Source organism: Schistocerca nitens, chromosome 2 (assembly GCF_023898315.1).
Source record: "Schistocerca nitens isolate TAMUIC-IGC-003100 chromosome 2, iqSchNite1.1, whole genome shotgun sequence".
NCBI classification, from domain to species: Eukaryota; Metazoa; Arthropoda; class Insecta; order Orthoptera; family Acrididae; genus Schistocerca; species Schistocerca nitens.
In genome coordinates, this window is record NC_064615.1 from 316,612,024 (window position 1) to 316,639,581 (window position 27,558).

General features: G+C 41.1%; 1 protein-coding gene across 2 annotated transcripts in view; it reads left to right on the forward strand.

Annotated features, from left to right (window-relative positions):
- LOC126236090 (transcription factor E2F6-like) overlaps nucleotides 1-19,145 on the forward strand; it is a 59,780-nt gene extending 40,635 nt beyond the window's left edge. For both annotated transcript variants that reach the window (XM_049945157.1, XM_049945158.1), the window contains exons 7-9: nucleotides 9,509-9,657; nucleotides 9,789-10,059; nucleotides 17,620-19,145. In XM_049945157.1, coding sequence (XP_049801114.1) covers nucleotides 9,509-9,657; nucleotides 9,789-10,059; nucleotides 17,620-17,765 — 566 coding nt within the window. In that variant the 3' untranslated portion in view covers nucleotides 17,766-19,145. The remainder of the gene's footprint in view (nucleotides 1-9,508; nucleotides 9,658-9,788; nucleotides 10,060-17,619) is intronic.
- The last annotated feature ends 8,413 nt before the right edge of the window (nucleotides 19,146-27,558 follow it).

The following is a 27,558-nucleotide window of genomic DNA, read 5'->3' on the forward strand; positions in this document are numbered from 1 at the left end:
CACCCACATACTGCTGTTGTAACCCACCATGCTCTACAGTGTGCCAACATGTTTCCTTGGCCTGCTCGATCACCAGATGAGTCTCCAGTTGAGCACATATTTGAAATCACCAGATGACAACTCCAGTGTCACCCACAAATAGCATGAACTGTTCCTGTATGTCTGACCAAGTGCAAGAGGCATGGAACCTCATCCCACAAACTTTACGTATGGCTTCCGTACAACACAATGAATGCATGTTTGCATGCTTGCTTTCAAAATGCTGGTGGTTACAGCAGTTATTAATGAACCAGCATTTCACATTTGCAATCACTTTTCTCGTGCTTACATTAACCTGTGATCTTCTAATGTTAATCACTCAAATATATTACCTGGATAACTGAATTCGCAGAATTTCAACTGCACATTAATTATTCTTTGGTGTTGGTGATGATTGTTTTATCTCCCTCAGTGTAGTCTCATAGATTTCTTGTCAGGTCTTACACACATTAATTTCTAGGGAAGCACAAGAACATGGCTGTAGAGAATTACCCATCCAGCGCCATGAAGTCAATCAGTTTTTATGCAATATAACAGTGAATGCATACAGATAATGATCAAAAATTGGTGTCCCAATAACCTAGAGTTGCGTACAGTCTTATGTGGAATCATATCTCTCTCTCTCTCTCTCTCTCTCTCTCTCTCTCTCTCGATAGAAATTGTACAAACATCATCTGCTTTTCTGCACAATACATTGGATTGTGTCTCTAACAAGCAAAGGCCACGACGTTGGATCAGAACTTTGGATCAAACTTCATTCACCTTTAGTAGGCCATTAAAACAACATAATGTGCAAGTAGCAAGGTGCACTATTCCGGCAATTTTGAGAAAATAGCAAGAGTAGTTCTGTGTGTCTGTTACGTAATTGATTTATCTATGCATAGGTGCCAGCTGACGTTAAGAGTTTATGGTGGTCAAGTGCTTAACCTTTGATCTTCGCAGGATGAACGTGTATGATGCGATAGTTTGACTTCCACTTATATATAAAAAAACAAAGATGTACCATACGAAAGTGCTGGCAGGTCGATAGACACACAAACAAACACAATCATACACACAAAATTCTAGCTTTCGCAATCAACGGTTGCTTCATCAGGAAGGAGGGAAGGAGAGGGAAAGACGAAAGGATGTGGGTTTTAAGGAAGAGGGTAAGGAGTCATTCCAATCCTGGGAGCAGAAAGACTTACCTTAGGGGGAAAAAAGGACAGGTATACACTCGCGCTCACACCCGTATCCAACCACACATACACAGACACAAGCAGACATTTGTAAAGGCAAAGAGGTTCGGCAGAGATGTCAGTCGAGGCAGAAGTACAGAGGCAAAGATGTTGTTGAAAGACAGGTGAGGTATGAGCGGCGGCAACTTGAAATTAGCGGAGGTTGAGGCCTGGCGGATAACGAGAAGAGGATATACTGAAGGGCAAGTTCCCATCTCCGGAGTTCTGACAGGTTGGTGTTAGTGGGAAGTATCCAGATAACCCGGACTGTGTAACACTGTGCCAAGATTTGCTGGCCGTGCACCAAGGCATGTTTAGCCACAGGGTGATCCTCATTACCAACAAACACTGTCTGCCTGTGTCCATTCATGCGAATGGACAGTTTGTTGCTGGTCATTCCCACATAGAAAGCTTCACAGTGTAGGCAGGTCAGTTGCTAAATCACGTGGGTGCTTTCACACGTGGCTCTGCCTTTGATCGTGTACACCTTCCGGGTTACAGGACTAGAGTAGGTGGTGGTGGGAGGGTGCATGGGACAGGTTTTACACTGGGGGCAGTTACAAGGGTAGGAGCCACAGGGTAGGGAAGGTGGTTTGGGGATTTCATAGGGATGAACTAAGAGGTTACGAAGGTTAGGTGGACGGCGGAAAGACACTCTTGGTGGAGTGGGGAGGGTTTCATGAAGGATGGATCTCATTTCAGGGCAGGATTTGAGGAAGTCGTATCCCTGCTGGAGAAACACATTCGGAGTCTGATCCAGTCCTGGAAAGTATCCTGTCACAAGTGGGGCACTTTTGCGGTTCTTCTGCGGGAGGTTCTGGGTTTGAGGGGATGAGGAAGTGGCTCTGGTTATTTGCTTCTGTACCAGGTCGGGAGGGTAGTTGCGGGATGCAAAAGCTGTTTTCAGGTTGTTGGTGTAATGGTTCAGGGATTCCGGACTGCAGCAGATTCGTTTGCCACGAAGACCTAGGCTGTAGGGAAGGGACCGTTTGATGTGGAATGGGTGGCAGCTGTCATAATGGAGGTACTGTTGCTTGTTGGTGGGTTTGATGTGGACGGACGTGTGAAGCTGGCCATTGGACAGATGGAGGTAAACGTCAAGGAAAGTGGCATGGGATTTGGAGTAGGACCAGGTGAATCTGATGGAACCAAAGTCCTACACTCGTACTCTTTGCTGGAAATATCACTTTGCCACGAAGAAAAATGATCCTAATCCTACCCCTAATGATCCAACTCCCCAAGACACTATCCAAATTGAACCCACCTGGAACAGTTCCGTCCTCCGTCACAGCGGGACCCACCTCCTCTTCCTCAAAATCACCCTCTCCAAACCTTCCAGGAATTTCTGACTTCCAGCCTTGCTTCTCAAACCTTCTTAAAAAACCTTAATCCTACTCCCAACATCACCACTGCTGAAGCCCAAGCTATCCGTGATATGAAAGCTGACCGATCCATCGTAATTTTTCCGGCGGACAAGGGTTCCACGACCGTGGTATTTGATCATCGGGAGTATGTGGATGAGGGACTGTGTCAGCTTTCAGACAACTCCACATACAAAGTTTGCCAAGGTAATCCCATTCCTGATGTCCAGGCGGAGCTTCAAGGAATCTTCAGAACCTTAGGCCCCCTACAAAACCTTTCACCTGACTCCATCAACTTACTGACCCCACCGACACCCCGCACCCCTACTTTCTACCTAAAATTCACAAACCCAATCATCCCGGCCGCCACATTGTAGCTGGTTACCAAGCCCCCACAACGTATCTCTGCCTACGTAGATCAACACCTTCAACCCATTACATGCAGTCTCCCATCCTTTATCAAAGACACCAACCACTTTGTCGAACGCCTGGAATCCTTACCCAATCTGTTACCCCCGGAAACCATCCTTGTAACCATTGATGCCACTTCCTTATACACAAATATTCCGCACGTCCAGGGCCTCGCTGCGATGGAGCACTTCCTTTCACGCCGATCACCTGCCACCCTACCTAAAACCTCTTTCCTCATTACCTTAGCCAGCTTCATCCTGACCCACAACTTCTTCACTTTTGAAGGCCAGACATACCAACAATTAAAGGGAACAGCCATGGGTACCAGGATGGCCCCCTCGTACGCCAACCTATTCATGGGTCACTTAGAGGAAGTCTTCTTGGTTACCCAGGCCTGCCAACCCAAAGTTTGGTACAGATTTATTGATGACATCTTCATGTACTGGACTCACAGTGAAGAACAACTCCAGAATTTCCCCTCCAACCTCAACTCTTTTGGTTCCATCAGATTCACCTGGTCCTACTCCAAATCCCATGCCACTTTCCTTGACGTTTACCTCCATCTGTCCAATGGCCAGCTTCACACGTCCGTCCACATCAAACCCACCAACAAGCAACAGTACCTGCATTATGACAGCTGCCACCCATTCCACATCAAACGGTCCCTTCCCTACAGCCTAGGTCTTCGTGGCAAACGAATCTGCTGCAGTCCAGAATCCCTGAACCATTACACCAACAACCTGAAAACAGCTTTCGCATTCCGCAACTACCCTCCCGACGTGGTACAGAAGCAAATAACCAGAGCCACTTCCTCATCCCCTCAAACCCAGAACCTCCCGCAGAAGAACCACAAAAGTGCCCCACTTGTGACAGGATACTTTCCGGGACTGGATCAGACTCTGAATGTGGCTCTCCAGCAGGGATACGACTTCCTCAAATCCTGCCCTGAAATGAGATCCATCCTTCATGAAATCCTCCCCACTCCACCAAGAGTGTCTTTCCACCGCCCACCTAATCTTCGTAACCTCTTTAGTTCATCCCTATAAAATCCCCAAACCACCTTCCCTACCCTCTGGCTCCTACCCTTGTAACTGCCCCCGGTGTAAAACCTGTCCCATGCACCCTCCCACCACCACCTACTCCAGTCCTGTAACCCGGAAGGTGTACACGATCAAAGGCAGAGCCACATGTGAAAGCACCCACGTGATTTAGCAACTGACCTGCCTACACTGTGAAGCTTTCTATGTGGGAATGACCAGCAACAAACTGTCCATTCCCATGAATGGACACAGGCAGACAGTGTTTGTTGGTAATAAGGATCACCCTGTGGCTAAACATGCCTTGGTGCACGGCCAGCACATCTTGGCACAGTGTTACACCGTCTGGGTTATCTGGATACTTCCCACTAACACCAACCTATCCGAACTCCGGAGATGGGAACTTGCTCTTCAATATATCCTCTCTACCCGTTACCCACCAGGCCTCAATCTCCGGTAATTTCAAGTTGCCACCACTAATACCTGTCATTCAACAACATATTTGCCTCTGCACTTCTGCCTCGACTGACATCTCTGCCCAAACTCTTTGTCTTTAAATGTCTGCTTGTGTGTGTGTGTGTGTGTGTGTGTGTGTGTGTGTGTGTGTGTGTGTGTGTGTGTACCTGTCCTTTTTTCCCCCTAAGGTAAGTCTTTCCGCTCCCGGGATTGGAATGACTCCTTACCCTCTCCCTTAAAACCCACATCCTTTCGTCTTTCCCTCTCCTTCCCTCTTTCCTGATGAAGCAACCGGGGGTTGCGAAAGCTCGAAATTTTGTGTGTGTGTTTGTGTGTTTTTTATTGTGCCTATCTACCAGCACTTTCCCGTTTGGTAAGTTTTTAATATATTTTTCCCATGTGGAATGTTTCTTTATATATATACAAAGATGATGTGACTTACCAAATGAAAGTGCTGGCAGGTCGACAGACACACAAACATACAAACAGAATTCAAGCTTTCGCAACAAACTGTTGCCTCATCAGGAAAGAGGGAAGGAGTCATTCCAATCCCGGGAGCGGAAAGACTTACCTTAGGGGGAAAAAAGGACGGGTATACACTCGCGAGCGCGCGCGCACACACACATAGCCATCCACACATATACAGACACAAGCAGACATATTTAAAGACAAAGAGTTTGGGCAGAGATGTCAGTCGAGGCAGAAGTGCAGAGGCAAATATGTTGTTGAATGACAGGTATGAGTGGCGCCAACTTGAAATTAGCGGAGATTGAGGCCTGGTGGATAACGGGAAGAGAGGATATATTGAAGAGCAAGTTCCCATCGCCGGAGTTCGGATAGGTTGGTGTTACTGGGAAGTATCCATATAACCCGGACGGTTCAACACTGTGCCAAGATGTGCTGGCCGTGCACCAAGGTATGTTTAGCCACAGGGTGATCCTCATTACCAACAAACACTGTCTGCCTGTGTCCATTAATGCGAATGGACAGTTTGTTGCTGGTCATTCCCACATAGAATGCGTCACAGTGTAGGCAGGTCAGTTGGTAGATCACGTGGGTGCTTTCACACGTGGCTCTGCCTTTGATCGTGTACACCTTCCGGGTTACAGGACTGGAGTAGGTGGTGGTGGGAGGGTGCAAGGGACAGGTTTTACACCGGGGGCGGTTACAAGGGTAGGAGCCAGAGGGTAGGGAAGGTGGTTTGGGGATTTCATAGGGCTGAACTAAGAGGTTACGAAGGTTAGGTGGACGGCGGAAAGACACTCTTGGTGGAGTGGGGGGGGATTTCATGAAGGATGGATCTCATTTCAGGGCAGGATTTGAGGAAGTCGTATCCCTGCTGGAGAGCCACATTCAGAATCTGATCCAGTCCCAGAAAGTATCCTGTCACAAGTGGGGCACTTTTGTGGTTCTTCTGTAGGAGGTTCTGGGTTTGAGAGGATGAGGAAGTGGCTCTGGTTATTTGCTTCTGTACCAGGTCGGGAGGGTAGTTGCGGGATGCGAAAGCTGTTGTCAGGTTGTTGGTGTAATGCTTCAGGGATTCCGGACTGCAGCAGATTCGTTTGCCACGAAGACCTAGGCTGTAGGGAAGGGACCGTTTGATGTGGAATGGGTGGCAGCTGTCATAATGCAGGTACTGTTGCTTGTTGGTGGGTTTGATGTGGACGGACGTGTGAAGCTGGCCATTGGACAGGTGGAGGTCAACCTCAAGGAAAGTGGCATGGGATTTGGAGTAGGACCAGGTGAATCTGATGGAACCAAAGGAGTTGAGGTTGGAGAGGAAATTCTGGAGTTCTTCTTCACTGTGAGTCCAGATCATGAAGATGTCATCAATAAATCTGTACCAAACTTTGGGTTGGCAGGCCTGCGTAACCAAGAAGGCTTCCTCTAAGCGACCCATGAATAGGTTGGCGTACGAAGGGGCCATCCTGGTACCCATGTCTGTTCCCTTTAATTGTTGGTATGTCTGGTCTTCAAAAGTGAAGAAGTTGTGGGTCAGGATGAAGCTGGCTAAGGTAATGAGGAAAGAGGTTTCAGGTAGGGTGGCAGGTGATCGGCGTGAAAGGAAGTGCTCCATCGCAGCGAGGCCCTGGACGTGCGGGATATTTGTGTATAAGGAAGTGGCATCAATGGTTACAAGGATGGTTTCCGGGGGTAACAGATTGGGTAAGGATTCCAGGCGTTCGACAAAGTGGTTGGTGTCTTTGATAAAGGATGGGAGACTGCATGTAATGGGTTGAAGGTGTTGATCTATGAAGGCAGAGATACGTTGTGGGGGCTTGGTAACCAGCTACAATGTGGCGGCCGGGATGATTGGGTTTGTGAATTTTAGGTAGAAAGTAGGGGTGCGGGGTGTCGGTGGGGTCAGGAGGTTGATGGAGTCAGGTGAAAGGTTTTGTAGGGGGCCTAAGATTCTCAGGATTCCTTGAAGCTCCACCTGGACATCAGGAATGGGATTACCTTGGCAAACTTTGTATGTGGAGTTGTCTGAAAGCTGACACAGTCCCTCATCCACATACTCCCGATGATCAAATACCACGGTCGTGGAACCCTTGTCCGCCGGAAAAATTACGATGGATCGGTCAGCTTTCATATCACGGATAGCTTGGGCTTCAGCAGTGGTGATGTTGGGAGTAGGATTAAGGTTTTTTAAGAAGGATTGAGAGGCAAGGATGGAAGTCAGAAATTCCTGGAAGCTTTGGAGAGGGTGATTTTGAGGAAGAGGAGGTGGGTCCCGCTGTGACGGAGGATGGAACTGTTCCAGGCAGGGTTCAATTTGGATAGTGTCTTGGGGAGTTGGATCATTAGGGGTAGGATTAGGATCATTTTTCTTCGTGGCAAAGTGATACTTCCAGCAGAGAGTACGAGTGTAGGACTGTAAATCTTTGACGAGGGCTGTTTGGTTGAATCTGGGAGTGGGGCTTAAGGTGAGGCCTTTGGTTAGGACAGAGGTTTTGGATTGGGAGAGAGGTTTGGAGGAAAGGTTAATTACTGAATTAGGGTGTTGTGGTACCAGATTGTGTTGATTGGAATTTTGAGGTTTTGGAGGGAGTGGAGCTGGAAGTGGGAGATTGAGTAGATGGGAGAGACTGGGTTTGTGTGCAATGAGAGATGGTTGAAGTTTGCTAGAAAGGTTGTGAAAGGTGAGTGAGTTGCCTTTCCAGAGGTGGGAAACCAGGAGATTGGATAGTTTTTTGAGGTGAAGCGTGGCATGTTGTTCTAATTTGCGGTTGGCCTGTAGGAGGATGCTCTGAATAGCCGGTGTGGATGTGGGAGAGGAAAGATTGAGGAGTTTTATTAAGGATAGGAGTTGACGGGTGTGTTCATTGGCTGAGTTGATGTGTAGGTGAAGGATTAGGTGGGTGAGGGCAATGGATTGTTCAGTTTGGAACTGGTATAGGGACTGATGGAAAGAAGGGTTGCAGCCAGAGATGGGAACTTTAAGTGTGAGGCCTTTGGGGGTTATGCCAAATGTCAGACAAGCCTGAGAAAGTAAAATATGCGAGCGTAATCTGGCTAGGGGGAAGGTATGTTTGCGGAGGGAATGTAAATAAAACTTAATGGGGTCGTTGTGGGGGTGTTGTGAGGGTGACATTCCACATCAAACGGTCCCTTCCCTACAGCCTAGGTCTTCGTGGCAAACGAATCTGCTCCAGTCCGGAATCCCTGAAGCATTACACCAACAACCTGACAACAGCTTTCGCATCCCGCAACTACCCTCCCGACCTGGTACAGAAGCAAATAACCAGAGCCACTTCCTCATCCTCTCAAACCCAGAACCTCCCACAGAAGAACCACAAAAGTGCCCCACTTGTGACAGGATACTTTCCGGGACTGGATCAGATTCTGAATGTGGCTCTCCAGCAGGGATACGACTTCCTCAAATCCTGCCCTGAAATGAGATCCATCCTTCATGAAATCCTCCCCACTCCACCAAGAGTGTCTTTCCGCCGTCCACCTAACCTTCGTAACCTGTTAGTTCAGCCCTATGAAATCCCCAAACCACCTTCCCTACCCTCTGGCTCCTACCCTTGTAACTGCCCCCGGTGTAAAACCTGTCCCATGCACCCTCCCACCACCACCTACTCCAGTCCTGTAACCCGGAAGGTGTACACGATCAAAGGCAGAGCCACGTGTGAAAGCACCCACGTGATTTAGCAACTGACCTGCCTACACTGTGAAGCTTTCTATGTGGGAATGACCAGCAACAAACTGTCCATTCCCATGAATGGACACAGGCAGACAGTGTTTGTTGGTAATGAGGATCACCCTGTGGCTAAACATGCCTTGGTGCACGGCCAGCACATCTTGGCACATTGTTACACAGTCCGGGTTATCTGGATACTTCCCACTAACACCAACCTATCCGAACTCCGGAGATGGGAACTTGCTCTTCAATATATCCTCTCTTCCCATTATCCACCAGGCCTCAATCTCCGCTAATTTCAAGTTGGCGCCACTCATACCTGTCATTCAACAACATATTTGCCTCTGCACTTCTGCCTCGACTGACATCTCTGCCCAAACTCTTTGTCTTTAAATATGTCTGCTTGTGTCTGTATATGTGTGGATGGATATATATATGTGTGTGTGTGTGTGTGTGTGTGTGTGTGTGTGTGTGTGTGTGTGTGTGTGTGTGTGTGTACCTGTCCTTTTTTCCCCCTAAGGTAAGTATTTCCGCTCCCGGGATTGGAATGACTCCTTACACAAACACACACACAAAATTCAAGCTTTCGCTACAACTTTCATTCTACTAATTGTAAAGTACCCAGCAGAAAAATAATTGTGAAACAACAGTTTGTTTAAGATATTGCATAAGACCCTCACAATTATATATCCTAAATTATTGCCTGCTGGTATTATAGAATTAATATAGTGATGTTAAACAACAAAGTATGTTGTATGATAATGATCTCGGTGAGGCAAATTTCTTTTGAGAGTGCAGAATGTTTTGTTTCTCTCTGCATCATTACAACTTTCTTCACAGAGGCCAATCTTCGCCAAATGAGTGAAAATAAACGTTACGCTTACATCACATACCAAGATTTAAGGAGCATTGCAGAATACCGCCAACAAACGGTGATGGCTATCAAAGCCCCACCAGAAGCAAAACTTGAAGTACCATCGGCAAGTGAGGTTGGTATGCCTTAAATTTCAGGCTTTAGTCATTTAATGTATTTACATGGCTAATAATTTTCATCTACCATTTTTCTCTTTTTTTTTTTTTTTTTTTTTTTTTTTTTTTTTTTTTTTTTTTTTTCATGTAGGGCCTGACAATGCATATGAAGAGCCAGCATGGTGAAATTGAGGTTTTCCTTTGTCCAGAAGAACCAGCACCTCAACCCACTCCTGACCCTGTAGCCTCATGTAGCGCTGGGGAATTTGGTCTTGGTCTTGACAGTCTGGAACTGTCAGAAGATTTTGTAATTAAGGAAGAAGATCCAATAGGAAGGGAATGTGACGAAGACATATTACCAGGTCCCAGCAGCCTTGGTCCTCTTATGGGAGGCAAGCAGTCAGATCCACATCTTCCTACAGGTAACCAATCAAAAATTAATTTACACCATTTTTATTGTAGAATATCTTTTTTCTTTGTGTATATGCGTGTGCATGCGCAGTAAACATGTATTCAATCACGATACGAACATACCTCGTGTGTCTTGTACAAAAATGCCTTCAATCACTTTATTTCTGGAGTTATATTGTCATTGCTTAAATAATCAGACTAAGCACTGCTGATGTAACACAACAACAACAACAATAGTGTGTGATAAATTGAACACCCATAAACTAAGAGAGTACAGCAAACATATCATTACGTAGTAAATGCTTGGTAGTGAATAGCGTAAAGTGACGGTAGTTAAGTTTTTCCCAAAAACTCGGCATGAAAAAGTCGTCAGAGTACTGGTATCCCTGGAGAGATACACAATATTATGACAGGGTATTACTCGGTGTTGGGAACCTGTGTAATCTACATTTTGTAATAAATGCTAATATAGATACAAATTTTATCTCAAAATACAAAAAACACAATTATGTAGCAGCTGCTGTTTCATTGCGAACTGTATCCAAGTGGACTATTTTTCAGACATAGTTTTAAATAAAAAATATCGAAAATGTAACTAATTTTTGGTTGCTGGTATTGCACTTCATCTGGCTAAGCCCAGTTTGAAAAGATCGTGTGCATAAGAATGTATGTGCAAAATATAAAGTGCACGAATGTTATGACTTATCATTGTGCTTTAGGCGTAAGTTTCTCCCGTAGCTCAAATTCAAATATAGGTATAAAAAGTAGACATTTAATGTGGCTCTTTTAGGCAGCAGATGTTGTGCACTGTGGTTGTCAAATCCCAGTAGAGGATGGGCCTCAGCTACCTTGTTGACAGCATAGCCAGTATTTGCGTGGTAGCTATTACCAGATGATTTGTGTTTTGCCTCCATTGTTTTCTTTTCTTATTTTGAAATCCTGGTCCATCATGAAATTCTGTTATGTCCCTGACGACATTAGACGAGATCAGCAATCCCTGTAACCCTGTGTCAGTTCTGCAGGGGATTGTATACCACTGGTTTAGGCTGTTGCCCTGTGAGGGGATGTGGGGCTTGTTTCACCACTCCGCTCCTTGCCCCTCTGGCGGTCGTTGTTCGTTGACACCCATGGCTGACTGCCAGTTTATAATGTCCACTGAAAAACAAAACCTTGAAATGTTTTTGACTGTATGGAAATAAGAGTTACTTTTTATTCTACTTCTACACTAAATGCCATGTCAGTTCTATCTGTAATGTTGTCTAGCGTTGGGCGCATTGCTGTGAATGCCCATGAAAGATTGAAGTATGTTCTGCAGATTTTGCAGTTGTAGAGTTGGGGGGGGGGGGGGTGGAATGATCTCCAGAAATACTGTAAATCAGATAAGAAGTTAACCAGTGTGAAAGTGTTGCTGCTTTTCAACAGAAACAATCATCTGTTGAAAGAAATAGAGCAAGAAGGAGGAAAAGTACAAAGACCATTTTGGAAAGGGGGGAAAAACACTTGAAGTTTTTGGTAAACAATCATTAAAGTATAAAAGCTCCCCCATCACCAGAAAATTATTTCAAAGCATTAATGCATAATCTTCATCAGTCCATAGCATGATGACAACCTTTTAAATTTACACACAGACAATATTATGAAAAGGACTGGCGGCTACTCCCCGTATAGTGGAGATGTTAAGTAGCAGAGAGGCACAATAAAAGGTTGCTAAACAAGTAATCTTCCAGCTAAAAGGCCTTTTACACACACACACACACACACACACACACACACACACACACGTTCATATTAATGCAAATGCAATTCACTCACACGACCTCTGTCTCTGGTTGCAGAGGCCACACAAAAAATACATCCAAATTTCTCCAAAAATAGCTGCTACATTTTCAGGCCCTACTCATTGTAAACAGTGTAAGTCAGCACAGGGTCTGTTTTGAGTGACTCTCAGTATTGGTTTTCTAAATGTTAATGTTATAGAACTGCTGTTTGCTCTGCTATAAGGTGACCTCCATTTTGCTCTCAGGGACATAATCTTAAAATCTGTAGTTTTGCTACTGGTCTGGTGCTGTCCCACTTATACTGTCAGTTACAACGTCTTATTGTAGGAAAATATTTTTATGCAGGTGACTGTAGTTGTGGCAAATTATATTACACATTCAAAGAACTGCAGTTTTCCTCTTTCTTTTTCCTGTACTACGGTTGAGCTGGAGGAAGAAAGCTGTTACTTCTCTAAGTGCACTTTTCTTCATAGAACTGCTTTAAGTTTACAATACATTGAATGAGATTGGTATGTATCCCTGGGCTTAAGTGTATCGTTCATATTAATGCAGATAAGAAATACACAGCATTGCCATATTTATTTCAGGATAGTTAAATCTGCACATTCTTTTTAAGTGTGCTGAATGCTGATGTTAACTTTGTCATCTCCCAATAATAACCACTTCTTTCTGACGATTGAAAGAAAACAATTGAGTTAATATATAGTTACATGTACACTTGAATCAACACTTATAATAGAAGGCAAAATTGTGTTAATGATGCAGGATGTTTTGTTTTTTCTTTGGTGCATCCCATTTGTTTTTTTAATAACAGTAGAGTTAATTACCTAAATTCAAAGAAATGACTTTTGACTGTAAAATTCTATTAAGGACACACACTCTTTTTTTTTCCTCCAGGACATGAAAAAAATTATATTCTTAAAGTTCAAAATTTTTGTTCCTGTGTAGAAATAATTCTATTTCCAATTTATTGCATTCATATGATAAACATTTGACATTGGATGTCTCTTGGCAGCTGCTGCTGTAAAGCTCTTAAATGGAGGTGGTTCTTTGAATTTTGACATCGTAAATGATATGCCGGATTGTTACTTTGTGTGAACATAATATGTTCTCTCTCCCTTTCCCATTGTAGTTCTTCCTCATCATCTGATATTACTCTCTATACTGCTTTGTTTTCCAAGCTGAGTTCTTTCTCAATGCACTAAACATCCATAGTCCTTGGTTTGCATGACATTGCTTTTCGTTCTGTTGCCAGCCTTCTTTCCTTCCTACTCCTGTGTCCATTGTTACATTTGTGTGCATACTGCTTTATACAGCCAGTTTTTGAGAAAAAAATTGTAAACTTGAAAATAAAAATTTATTGAGTAATTGTTGCTTGTTGATAGGCAAGTGCCTAACTGTTAATGGATATATCAAATTTAAGCTCTGTTGAAACTGTGTTCAAATGTTGGATTAAAATAATGGCCTACTATAATCACTAACTGCACTTTCTGGAGGAAAACTACTGTACTGATGTGGTAGTGCCAGATCTCTGCCTGTGACTTTGTGCTGTCCTTCATAACCACATCACAGACAGAGTTCTAGTTACTACGAGATCAAAACCTATCATTGGAATTTTGTACATACCTCTTTCCAGCTTGCAAACTTTTAATTATTTACATGGTTTGTAGAAGAATCTTAACATCGGTGTTTTGCTCATAACTTTCTTCTTAGAGTTAGGACAGTCTATATTTCAAAGAAATTGTGTAATAAATGTTTTATTTGTGTTGTGATCTGTAAAGCACATTGTTAAAATTCCTTAAAAAGCCTTTGGAAGAGATGAATCAGTGTGATTGACTTCACAGTTTTTGTTCTTAAAACAGAAAGGATGAAAAAAAATAGAGGAGCCAATACTGACAACATACTAAGAAAAACCTCTTACATATGAAATCAGAAAGGGAAACAAGGTCTAATATAGAGAAAATACTTATGAAGGTGTTAAAGAAGACAATGGGAACTCAAAGGGTGGTACAGCTAATAAAACAAGAGTTGAGTTAATGAAAGTGTTGGTCATGCCCTATTTTGAGTGTGTGGAAGGTAAAAATACTTAGTCAAGAAACAAATGCCAAGGCCCTTTTTATATTCTATGCCATGCCAAGCAATAAGAGATTGGATATTGTTGGTGTATAAAATTTGTTTTTTTGCTGATTTTGATGTAAGTATGGTTGGTACAAAATATTGTTCAAAGTTACCTTTACATTAGTTTTATAACTGTCATGCTTGCGTGTGGTAGAGAGCCATATTTTGTGTTTATATGCTGTACTGTGGTCAGTCATATCAGTAATCTTAAATTCTGAAATTCATTCTCAGTGAATCTAATAAATCTTAATAGGAGTCTGTGCTTTGTCACCCATAGATTTATGTTACCAGGAGTAAATAATACTCTGCCAACTACTTTTAAAATTAAAAAATAGCTAATAGAGTTTTAGAACACCCTCTTGTGATTGAGCGATAATATTAGAGAATGTTGGAACACAGATTCAAATTGGTACTATTAGCTTAAAGCTTTATTTACTGTAAGAGCAGTTTAATATTGTAGGAAGAGCAAACACCAATTGTGATTGTACTAGTTACCATGCCCGATTTGCAAATTATAAATGGAGAAATAAAGAGAGTATATTAATATAAAATTGAGGAATAATAACATCTTATACATAGGCGGGCAAATGCAGTATAGTATGGTAAGGAATGGAGGCAAAATTCTTCACAAAAACTAGCCCGAGGAAAGAAATAACAGAAACTTAATTTCTATTTTGAACAACTGTAGCAGACACCCCCTTTTTCTCACCCCCTTTCAAAATTAACAAAATAAGATGATTACTTCAAAAAGGCTAGGGTAAACCCTATTGCCAACATTTTTAGTAATCTGGTGAAACCCTGTGTGACACTGTCCAGGTAGAGATTTAAATTGAGTTTACAACATGATAAAAATTAAAGAATAAAAAAGGCGAAATCTTTGAGAATGTGAAATCTTAATACACTAAGGAAATTTAATGTTTCAGTTATCACTACCTCCAATGCAAACCTTGATGGTAGTTCCTATAAAGGAGTGGGGGGAAAAAGGTTGCCAACTCAAGCCCCATACTATCATTACCTCAGGTTCGATTGTCATGGTGTCTCAGATCGCATCATTTTCAGTCCAGATATGTTAAATCACATTAGAGGCTTAACAAAGATATTGACAGGTGTCATGTTCAAAGAGACACGTAAACACAAAAACTGGCCAGTGTGTGTAATGCAACTAAACACATTCTTTCGGACCCCTTTTCCAACCCCTCCATCCCACCCCATGCAATAACTGATTGTTGAAGTGTTTACTCTCAAAGAAAGTAGATACCCTAGCATAACATTAGGAGTTGATGGCTGAGTGAATCTTAAGCTAACAAATAGGGAAATTTTCAGCATGTAGATTGTCTGTCAAAAAGGTAGATTGTTCCTCGTAATGGAGTGTTAATAGTGGGTAAAAGAAATAATAGTTACACCAGCAGCCAAGTTACCAACTGATAAGCAGTCCTCATTGGGATTTGGTTGCAGATTATAGGCGATAGATTCCAAACAAAAAAAAAGAGTAATAGCAAGAAAAATAAGAGCAAATAAAAAAAATTACATATAAACCGGTTAATTGAATGAAAATAATAATCAAAATCTTTTGATTAGGTTTAGATATAAAAAACTTTTGTTGCATTTGACAAGACTCAAACCTATGACCTTTTACATGTCAGATTTGTACACTATCCACTGTGATATGACATCACACTGTAGAATCCTATGTACATTTATGTCACTGGTGGCCTAATCGAAATGAGTTGTAGCCTTTAAAAATTAGGCTTTTTGCAGTGTTGTGTGAAGTCTACCTAATGTAACCTGATTTCTGAAGTGGTTTTGAATCTTGTCTTGTACAGAAGTATCCAATAGTGTTTGGTTAGGGCCGTGCATGAAATGTGTGTTGTTAGCATCTTTGGGGGGGGGGGGGGGGGTTATGTGTGATGGAATGAAATGGGCAGACCCAGGATTTGGATCCGAACACGTCAAGAAAATATGCCGGACAAGGAATTGGAAGTGAACTGATCAATTGTTACAGCAGTTCGGCAACAGTGAGCGGTTCGGGCATGAAAGTGTGAGTTCTCTGATTGGAGAAAACCAGCTGCAATGTGTGAGGTGTCAGCTATCAGATAATTTTAATTGAAGTATGGAAATTTACGTGACTGAACTTTTGTAGACTCAAATAACTGACATGGACAGACTTGTACAAATGTCTTATATCCCTAACATTGAACCGAGCATGGTGGTGCAGTGGTTAGCATACTGGACTCACATTCAGGTCGACTACGGTTCAAATCCACGTCCGGCCATCCAGATTCCCCGCCCCAAGTCACTTATGGTAATTGCGGGGTGGTTCCTTTCAAAGGGCATGACCCATTTTCTTCCCCATCCTTCCCTAATCCAAGCTTGTGCTCAGTCTCTAATGACTTGGTTGTCAAAGGGGTGTTAAACACTGATTTCCTCCTCATCCCTAACATCTATTATTTGTGGCATCCTGAAGCATATTCTGTACTCAAACATGATAATTTTCAAGAAGTAGTGCCTTATCTCTTTAAATAGCAAAATTTGGGAAACACTATTTTATTGGAAAACAGATTCCTCTTTTAACACAGGATGTAGAATAGCCAGCATTAGAGATATTCACGTGGTAGTGGTAATGATGATGGACTGAGGGTATTTCCATTTCATTTAATGAAGTTAGATCTCATTTAAGGGGATAAACATAACAAAATGTTGATAAATAAAAAATAACTCTTGATGTAAGAGCTTATTGGATTGTTTCAGTATGTAGTTGCGCTCATCAGAAATATGAAAAGATGCAAACCTCTATTCAGGATTGGTGAAGGTAAATGGAAGATTTAGGTATGTTGAGAGAATTTTAGGAGAAAGGTCAGTCTCTCTTTTAGAAAACCACAGAAAATGCTTTTGAACAACATTTTTATTGGATTACTTTTCCATCGTTCAGGCCCTTACCAAGGTGACATTGACGAAGACAAAGATTTCATAAGTGATTCTAGGGCAAGGGGGAATTATAGATGGTCAAGAAATTTAAACAGGAATCATGAGAAAAAACACTGTTCTTGCATACCACTGCTATAATTAACACAATATTTCCTTAGTTTGCCAAATTTTTTGAACCTATTCCTTATGTCATATCTGAAAATTTACATTATAGTGAACTGGTTTCTGGAGGAGCTAATGGAAGTGCATTATTCTCCCAAGTAATAAAATATACTAAACCAGCAAGAGATTTTAGAAGCATGTTAATGCACTTGTTTATTGTGTTGTCCTGTAACAGTTATGCATTTGTGATATTTTAAGGTGCCTACTGAGAAGGGCCTGTGTCTATTAATGAAAAATATAAATAGACACATGTGGTGCCATTTGCTTTGCTCTGTGCCCTGAGCTTAGTTGGAGCCTGTGTATGCTACGTATATTATTACCGTAGCACCATGGGATTCAGCTGAGTTCGGGATTGCTTAGACTGCCGTGTTACTGACACAACTGCTTGCTTTGGGAGCTCATTTACTTTCTGCTGCATGGCATCTTGTCTTTTGTTAAAGCTTGTAATGCTTGCATGTATGGGTACGTATGTATGTTAAATCTAACATTCTGATGACAGTGAAATAAAATTACTGGAGTAGTAGAGACGATTAATATTTAGTTGCAAGATTGGTATGCTTTTGTGATCTGATGTCATAATTTTCTCAGCTGCAGAACCAGATACCATGCTGGACATGGGATTTTCGTCATATTGCGAGCCTTTCCTGTCGCTGGAGCCTCCACTGTCTGATGCAGACTATAACTTCAGTTTGGATGTGGATGAGGGCCTTATGGATCTCTTTGATTTTTCTTAAAACCAGAAGTGCCCTTTCTTGTGAGATGCTGTGTTACTTACATATATGGGTATCATTCCTGTACATAAATTGTATTGTCTAATGCATTCTGTGAATCATACTATATTCAAAGTGCTGTAGATGTAACAAATCATGTAACTGTAACGTTGCACTGGCATGCTGAAACACTATTTTTGCACGACCAGTCTTGCCCATTTCTAGCAGTTAAAAGGAGGGATCTTTCATAAAGAAGTGATTGTTTAATCTTGGAAACACCAAAGAAATTCTTAATTTTACCAGTGTACAAAAGAAAGGAGATTACTCCATAATTTCCCTTTATTGCAATGAACTTCATTGGAAAATTACTGCAATTTTTTATTATTATTATTTCCTTGGCCCTGTAAAGGGTAATCCGTGCATCAGTGTTGTGGATTTGTGGATAACTATCAGTCTCACAGAAAGTACTGTTATTTATGTGACATGAGGTTGTTGTGCTTATTGTTGAATGTTTTTTCTGGAACATTACATGTGTGCTGTTCTGATGGGAGAAATGTTGGCATTGAAACATTTATTTTTTACACAATTGCAGTGTTAATAATGTAACTTTTAATCTTACCTGTGCCATTATTTTTTAAAGAAAAAAAACAGTGAGTAACCTTTGTGGTCAGGGATAAATTATAATACGTTTTGTAAATTATGTACCGTAATACTAAATATTTAGGTTTAATTTATAAGCATAGTTAATTTATTTTGCACAGAAAAATTCAAATCTATCTCATGAGTCTTCTATATAAAGTTAAAGCATCATTTTTAGTATCGGGAAGTGGATCAAGTACAGTAAATACTACTACTACTATAAATTTGACTATTCTTAATTATTTGTTTTTCACTATGAACTTTGCTGTTCCAGTTGAAATGAAATACTCCAAGTACATAATGAATTGGAGGTTCTTTATTTGATGTTATGATTTAAAAAAAGTGTGTTACTGTGGAAGGTGAAGCGATCAGAACAATTTATTGGCAGTTGTTCTCTGTCATCTAGGCTGTGCAAAATGTATCCATTGTGTTGCACCAAATGTCTTTTTAAATGCCATGATTGTAGTTGACCTGGAATGAAATATTTTTTATGTTATTTATGAGTGTGCATCCTGTATTATAGCTTAACAAACTGCACTGTACATCAGCTAATAATAGGCTGTGTTTTGTATGTAACTATTTTTTATTTTCCCCCTGTCAATTACCTTTTATCAGCATTCCTTCTCCTTAGTCCTATCATGTTGCACATTTCATTGTATTTTGTAATTACCTCAAGTTTATCTGGAAGATTCAGCCCACATGATGTTGCACTTATTTGTGTGATTTGAACTATTATATATGTTTGTTATAGTGTGATTTTATTTTCTATTGTTCGTGATAATAATATCCAATAATATTCTTATACAAAAAGATCTTTTACTTTTGAAAATAAAAGAACTTATATTTCTATTTACGTGTGTCTTTTATTTAGAAGTGTCTCATTGAGTGATACAGGTATGTGTGTATTGAGGTGACAGGGTGCCGTTATGTCCACTACATAAACATTTTGTTGATAAGAGTGTCTGCTTGTAGATTGGTATGAGGATCAGAAACCATACCTTTTCAATCTTCATCCATTAACCACAATTCAGTATTTAAAGGATATGAGATGGTGATACTATTTCTCCTTGTCTGAACCTCTGAGAGCAGTGAATTTGGGTTGGACATTATGAAATACTACACGATGCAAATCCATTGTTCATTAAATAAATCATCTTTAAATTATTGTCATATTTATAAATATTGTCTCAGTATCTGAATTTCCTGCTGAGACCTTCAAAAGATGACTCCACCTCCTTGTTCTCCAAAACCAGACCACCTATGTCTTGGTTGTCAAAAACCTACTGTTGAGTCATCAAAGTTCATGGTGCTGTGTTTTGTGCTCCTCCCCCTCTTCTCCACCTCACTCACCATTAATTTATCAGAAACTTCTGATGACAGTCTTCTCCACAGCTAGAGTTCTCAGGGACTCCCACTGCTGCCCCCCCCCCCCCCTCTCCCCCCTGCACACACACACACACACACACACACACCACTGCCTTCCAGTCAATTCCCATCACTGGCAATGCCATGTTGCCTCCATCCGCAGGTGCCAACTATCTTCTACTCAAATGTGTTTGATATGTCTCAACCTGTTAATGATATTGTAAGTAACACTTGTGATTTTAATATTAATTGACAAAGGTACAATCTGCCTAATGTTGTTAACTGTTCTATTACTGTGTATCTTGAAGTTTTTTCTGGCAGATAGAATATTCCACAGTCTATCATTGTGTCAAGTGGTTTCAATTTGACATCGAACCACTTTGAAGATGGTAAAATTGTTAACAGCTGAAATATTGGAAGAAAAAATACTGCTACTGTTCCACATGCAGTTGTGGTTGTTCTTACTGCACCCATATTGTTCATTTCACAGTGGAAGCAACATTAAATTTTCTTGATATCATTTCATTTTAGAAATTGGATATCACTTCAATAAATAGGGCTAATGCACCTCAGTACTCATTCCTTTGAAAACACATTTTTATAGCTCACAGGAAAGCAGGTGGTTGAACTTGTCAACTCCCAGTTATTTTGAGCAGCAGCCTATAATATGTGAGGGCTAGTATCAAGGCAGTGTCCCACTATTACTGTAAGCTTGTGCAATACTTATTTTCCACACAGTGGTCGAGATAGTATTATTGATGTATACGAAACTGCAGTTGGAAGGGAACTGACACACCTGCCTTTTGTAGACACAAATCGCCTTTTGCAGGCAGCGCGATGGCGGTGGTTCCACCACCATCCTGATTTCCAAATCAGTTACTGTCTGTTGCTCGCTATACCTGATTTGATGAAAAGTACACTTTCAGTGAGTCGGTTAAACAGGCAGTTGTTTAGTCTGTGATTGCTGGGACACTGTGCATTAATACACGAAGTATCCCTTCATGATGGGCAAGATGGTGTAAACGCTCACTGAGGTAAAACCAGCATACCGCAATGTCCTAGCATGCTACCTCCTGACTCACACTGAGTAAAGACAGACAGTATCTTTCTGTATCTCCATCATAAAGCAGATTTTTTGGTGGATGGAGTTAGGATGTGGAAAGCTTTGCTTGCTGTCAGTTTATATTGCAGAGCACCTGCAGATTAGGTTGCAGTTCCTCTCTTGCTGGTAGAGGCTACCTGTCAAAATATCAGGTGCTTTTGAAAAGTTTACCAGAGCTACTTTCTGCAAATTTTTACTAATATATCAGCTGATTATTCTTTGGTCTTTATTGGAACTTTCAATTTACATTGTCTTCTGACATTTCTTATTCACTAGTTTTCTTCTTACTGAATGTAACAGGTTGCTTTGTGATATTTTTCCAATGTACTCTATCCTATGATTTCTTTCTGCAAGCTTTCCTTCCAAATTGTTCCTTTGTTGTTATTACAATAGTGTGACGTAAGAAAGTGGGACGCGGGGTGAGCCATAGTTGCAAGAAACAATGTGCTGTATGTCACTCCACCCAGTGTCATTCTTCAGTATCTGTAGTGTGCGTATTGGGTTGTACAGAGAACATTTAGCTTTAATTTTCATATTAGTTTGCATTTGTTGAGCAAATTTAACCACTGCAGTGTCAACTGTGGCCACCAGCAAAAATGTATCCCAGTACCAAATGTAACTACATTAAATTTCCTAAGAAAATATAGTGCTTATTTTTTCTGTGGGATGAACAGTTCGCATGTAACGAGTGACCAGCTATAACATTGTGTAGCTTAGGACGACAGTGGTAGGGGCAGCTGAATCACACTATTTATGTAGAGGAAACATCTTTAAATGTTCTTGACATTTGAAGTCAAGGGTGGTCCATTGATGGTGACCGGGCCAAATATCTCAGGAAATAAGCATCAAACGAAAAAACTAGAAAGAACGAAACTCGTCTAGCTTGAAGGGGGAAACCAGATGGTGCTATGGTTGGCCCGCTAGATGGCGCTGCCATAGGTCAAATGAATATCAACTGGGTTTTTTAAATAGGAACCCCCATTTTTTATTACATATTCGTGTAGTATGTAAAGAAATATGAATGTTCTAGTTGGGCCACTTTTTTCGCTTTTGTGATAGATGGTGCTGTAATAGTCACAAACGTATAAGTACGTGGTATCACGTAACATTCCGCCAATGCGGATGGTATTTGCTTCGTGATACAGTACCCATGTTAAAATGAACCATTTACCAATTGCGGAAAAGGTCAATATCCTGTTGATGTATGACTATTGTGATCAAAATGCCCAATGGGCATGTGCTATGTATGCTGTTCGGTATCCTGGACGAAATCATCCAAGTGTCCGGACCGTTTGCCGGAAACGGGAAGTGTTCAGCCACGTGTGAAACATCAACCACGACCTGCAACAAATGATGATGCCCAAGTAGGTGTTTTAGCTGTTGTTGCGGCTAATCCGCACATCAGTAGCAGACAAATTGCGCGACAATCGGGAATCTCAAAAACGTCGGTATTGAGAATGGTACATCAACATCGATTGCACCCATACCATATTTCTATGCACCAGGAATTGCATGGCGACGACTTTGAATGTCGTGTACAGTTCTTCCACTGGGCACAAGAGAAATTACGGGACGTAGACAGATTTTTTGCACGCATTCTATTTAGCGACGGGGTGTCATTCACCAACAGCGGTAACGTAAACTGGCATAATATGCACTATTGGGCAACGGAAAATCCACGATGGCTGCGACAAGTGGAGCATCAGCGACCTTGGTGGGTTAATGTATGGTGTGGCATTATGGGAGGAAGGGTAATTGGCCCCCATTTTATCGGTGGCAATCTAAATGGTGTAATGTATGCTGATTTCCCGCATAATGTTCTACAGATGTTCCACTGCATGACAGAATGGCGATGTACTTCCAACATGATGGATGTCTAGCACATAGCTAGCGCGCGGTTGAAGCGGTATTGAATAGCATATTTCATGTCAGGTGGATTGGTCGTCGAAGCACCATACTATGGTCCGCAGGTTCACCGGATCTGACGTCCCCGGATTTCTTTCTGTGGGGAAAGTTGAAGGATATTTGCTATTGTGATCCACCGACAACGTGCGTCAGCACATTGTCAATGCATGTGCGAACATTACGGAAGGTGATCTACTCGCTGTTGAGAGGAATGTCGTTACACGTATTGCCAAATGCACTGAGGTTGACGGACATAATGTTGAGCATTTATTGCATTAATGTGGTATTTACAGGTAGTCATGCTGTAACATCATGCATTATGAGAAGTGATAAGTTCACAAAGGTACAGGTATCACATTGGAACAACCAAAATAAAATGTTCAAATGTACCTACGTTCTGTATTTTAATTTAAAAAACCTATCTGTTACCAACTGTTCGTCTAAAATTATGAGCCATATGTTTGTGACTATTATAGCGCCATCTATCACAAAGCGAAAAGTGGTCCAACTAAAACATTCATATTTCTTTACGTATTACACGAATATGTAATAAAAAAACGAGGATTCCTATTTTTAAAAATGCAGTTGATATCCGTTTGACCTACGGCAACGCTATCTAGTGGGCCAACCATAGCGCTATTTGGTTTCCCCTTCCAAGCTAGACAAGTTTCGTTCTTTGTAGTTTTTTCGTTATATGTATTTGATTTACATTGGAAAAAATGTTAGTTCCAATTTTGGCCACTAGGTGCAAATCTGCTAATGTGAATGCAAGAAAACCGTATAGACATTTCCATATGTAAAGTATTAGGAACAGGATGTGGCCAGAAATGGTTAAACAAATGAGAAAGGCGTAATGTTGATTTTATGATTAACCACTGCTTACACAATTTGTTCAGTGTGAGCATCAGGGATGTCAATGGGGTGCTGGATGTGTGAAATGACAAGATCTGCATTTGCCTGCAGCAGTTCGGTGGAATACTAACAACGTGTTCCTGTGTACTGACTGGCCTTCAGATCAGATAGAGAATGAATTAGTCCCTGAAACACATTCTTTCAGGAGTTCCCAGAGACTAAGAACATTTGATCTGTGAAACCTCTAGACATAACGAATTTGTGGGTGGTTGCATTAAGCAGATCTGTCACTGGGCAAGAGACATGATGTGTTGCCCAATCTTGCATGAAAAAGATGGTTTCCACTTAGCTGCACTCTTTCAAACCAGGAATCACAGGCTGTAGAAGGCTGTCTTGATAACATGCAGATGACTGGCCCTCTGGGTGTGTTCTCTTCATAGAAAAATGGACCATGAATAAAGGTGCTTGTGAATCCACACCAGAGTCGACGTATGGTGAGTGTAGTGGCTCTTTGTGAACAACAGGTGGTTTAACGGTGCCCAAAATTCAGCAGTTCTGTGTATTTACTGCATCCTATAGTACAAAATGTGCCTCATCACTCCATAGAATATTGTCCAGCCACGTCATCAACTTCAGTCCGCGCCAGAAATCGAAGAGCAGATTCAGACTGTTGCTGCACTGTCCCCTGCATCTTGCATACGTACCAATTTAAAATAGACCACAAAACTTTCTATACTGTTGGTCATGACATGGACAATACTCGTGACACTGCATGAGCACTAGCACTACCCAAAACATCTGCTGCATGATTAGTTACAACCACCTCATCAGTAACTCCCATTGGGATCGGACGCCTCTCTCTTCCAGGTGCCACACCAAGCTCATCTGCACTTTTGTATTTCATTGACATCTTTGAACCATTTAATGACATCGGGCCTCTCCTCAGACCTTTCAGCAATGTTATACTCTCAATGCAGCACTGTAATTGCTGCCATTCCTATAAAATAGTTTCAGTAACAGCACACAGTGTCTCTCTTTCATAGCCATACCATTCATGCATATTATGCCATGTCAAATGACAGTGTGGATGTCATACAAACTGCATGCAGTGTAAGATTGGCATGTGGTGGGCAGAGTTAGAACTCTGTTTGCCAGCATGGATCGATTCCACATTAGCGTATCTATGCGTTTCACTGCCACACAGTAGTTACAGACCCCACACTAGACCTCCATGAGTAGCTACAGTTTAATGATAAGTATGCTGTGTGTGGAAAAGTTCTTGACTGATTTACTTCCAATTTTTACACAATACACCAATAAACATTCATACAGACATAAGGCTATCAATTTTTTAAAGTAACAGTGGGCAGGTTCTCTGGTAAAACCAGCTTTGAGAAAGAAATTGCTCTGCTATGAAAATGTGTGGTTTTGTTTTCTTTCTCCCACTCAGTTTTTAACTATGATAGCAGGCCATTTAATTTCTTCCATAGATCTTCCTTCTTATTTATAATTTTAGTCAAATTTTGAACTCTCAACTAAGTGCTTTTTTGTTTTGTTCATCATAGTCAGTTTTAAAAGAAAATTGAATGATTGGTTTATCACCTTCTGATTAGAGTACTACTACGGAATCTGTATTGTGCAAAACTGTAATCCTACCCATCTGGAGATTAAATTTATGTGAAATACTGTCATTGGAGCTGCTACCCACACTAATACAGCAACAGAAGATAGATCTCGTGCCCCATATACCAATGACTCCAACTGATTTACTCATTTATTTTAAGTGAATTCAGTTCCCAGTCAATTTTTCTTTGGCTGTAACAGTACAAGGGTGAAGGTCAGTGAGAGGGGGCCATGATGGAAAGAAAAGTTGGAGGAGACTGACGGGGTGGGTAGGAGATCAGGATATTTATGCAATTCCTTTACATGATTAACAATTGCAAAGCAATGCCAGGTTTGCCTGTAGATTGTATACACGAACGTTCCTTGTGGACCATGTATTTACTACCCTGTAGTAGTTCATGAGATTAGCCTTCGCCTTGACAGAAAAACATGGTAGAAGGTATAGACAGGAAAATCAAATTGTGCTGACTAAGCAGCAGTCTGCTTACCAAGCAACAACAAAAACTAGTTTTGGGAAGTAGTGGTTCCTTAAGCTGGTAAGGGAAAGGAAACAAAAATAATTGGATTCATACTAAATGTTCATGCAGATCCCTGAATCAAGGGCTATAGCTGGATAGTGCAAGATGGAAACTAGTGAGGGGTTTTGTAAGATCAAATGATTCAATAGCTCATGAACCAATAAGTTTCGTTCAGTTGTCTGATATGGTTTACTTCATGTTCTAAATGTGCACACATCACTGAGATTATAGGGTTAAAAAAGTGCTGTTGTGAGGAAACAAGTGCCTATTCTATATTAATACTTTGAAAGGATCTCTGTGTAAAACCTGGAAATTGTTTAGGGAAAGAATGGGATAATTACTGTCCGATACAGTCTCAGGATGTGTAGAGGAACCGAGCAGACTATAATTTGAATAGAGACCCATGTTTGGAGGAGGGCAGTTTTTATGCTGTGGAACAAACACACAAAACAGTGAATTCAACTCTACAAATTATGCTGCGTGTAAGAGCAACAGTAATTTACTGTAATACTGCAAATTAATAACTTGGTTACAAGTTTTCGGTGTGATGACAATAAACATGAAATGTACTGTTTTCAAGCGTTCCCTGGCACTGTCCCTTCTTTCAGTGGTGGTTTGCATTCTGTATGTTCACATTTGTGAGTCTCATTGTGAAAGGCGTAGAATTTTATAATGGAAATTTTCTCCCGGCTTGTCACTTTCTGTACTAGAATTTTTAGGGAGAAGGTCACACTGAGCATGTTAGTTGTGAAATACTTAATACATGTTACATCTCAGATTTCCATATTGCTCCAAAAGATTTTTTTTTTTCCTCCCCCTGGGCACTGCAGTTATCCACATTTGTACTGTAGGAAATTTCAACAAAGAAATTACACACTAACTGCTCATTACAAGATAATGTTATTAAGGCATGTATCTTAGGACAGTATGTGCAAGAGGGGAGGGGACGGGCCATCCTTTATTTTGGCTTCGGAAACGTTTTCCTAGGACAGTTCATAATGTAAATTGTCTCAATTTCACTATTATCTCAATTTTGTTTATATGAATTTTTAAATTAATCGCTTGTGTTTTATTAAAATGGAACACTGTTTATCATAAACATTTTTGTGAATGGATTATCAACCACTGAAATTCATCCAAAGTTAGTGAAAGTCTTCAAGGAGTATACTCATTTATTTTCAACAGTTAGGTAATGGCATATTGGATTAAGACATGCCATAATCCTCGTGAAGATTATCTATGAGAAAGATGTTCAAAAGCAGCAACCATAGATGAAAGTGATGAGAAAATTTGCAGTATGGTATTGCACAATTGGAAATTAAGGGGCACTGAACTAGCTGATGCATAGGCACATTAAAAGAAATTGTGTGATATATTTTTGTCAAACAGTTACTATTTAATAACTGGTAACAGCTAAGAAAATGCAAAAAAAGTGTCAGCAATATCAGGTGTTTTGAAGTTAAACTAATTAGTTACTGTGAATGAGACATGTCTCCTCCACATCATGCCAAAACTGAAACAGCAGTCAAAGCAGTAAGTGAAAGATGGTGGCTCTTAACCAAAACTGGTGAAATCAGTGTGATCTGGTGGTAATTAAGTGCTTTCTGCAAGTTGGAACTTCTTATTGATTACCTTTGTCAGTTTTAATACACAAACGTTTAAACCAAGTGGCTGGAAAAGTGTATGTGAAGGGGCACGTGTTAGGAAATCTATAATAGCCTCCAGTTTGTGGATTTTTGCTCACTCAAGCGTGTGCTGTGCTTCGGTGTGGCTTGTTCGAGTATGAATGCTGGGAGTGGGGTGAGCTATGGGG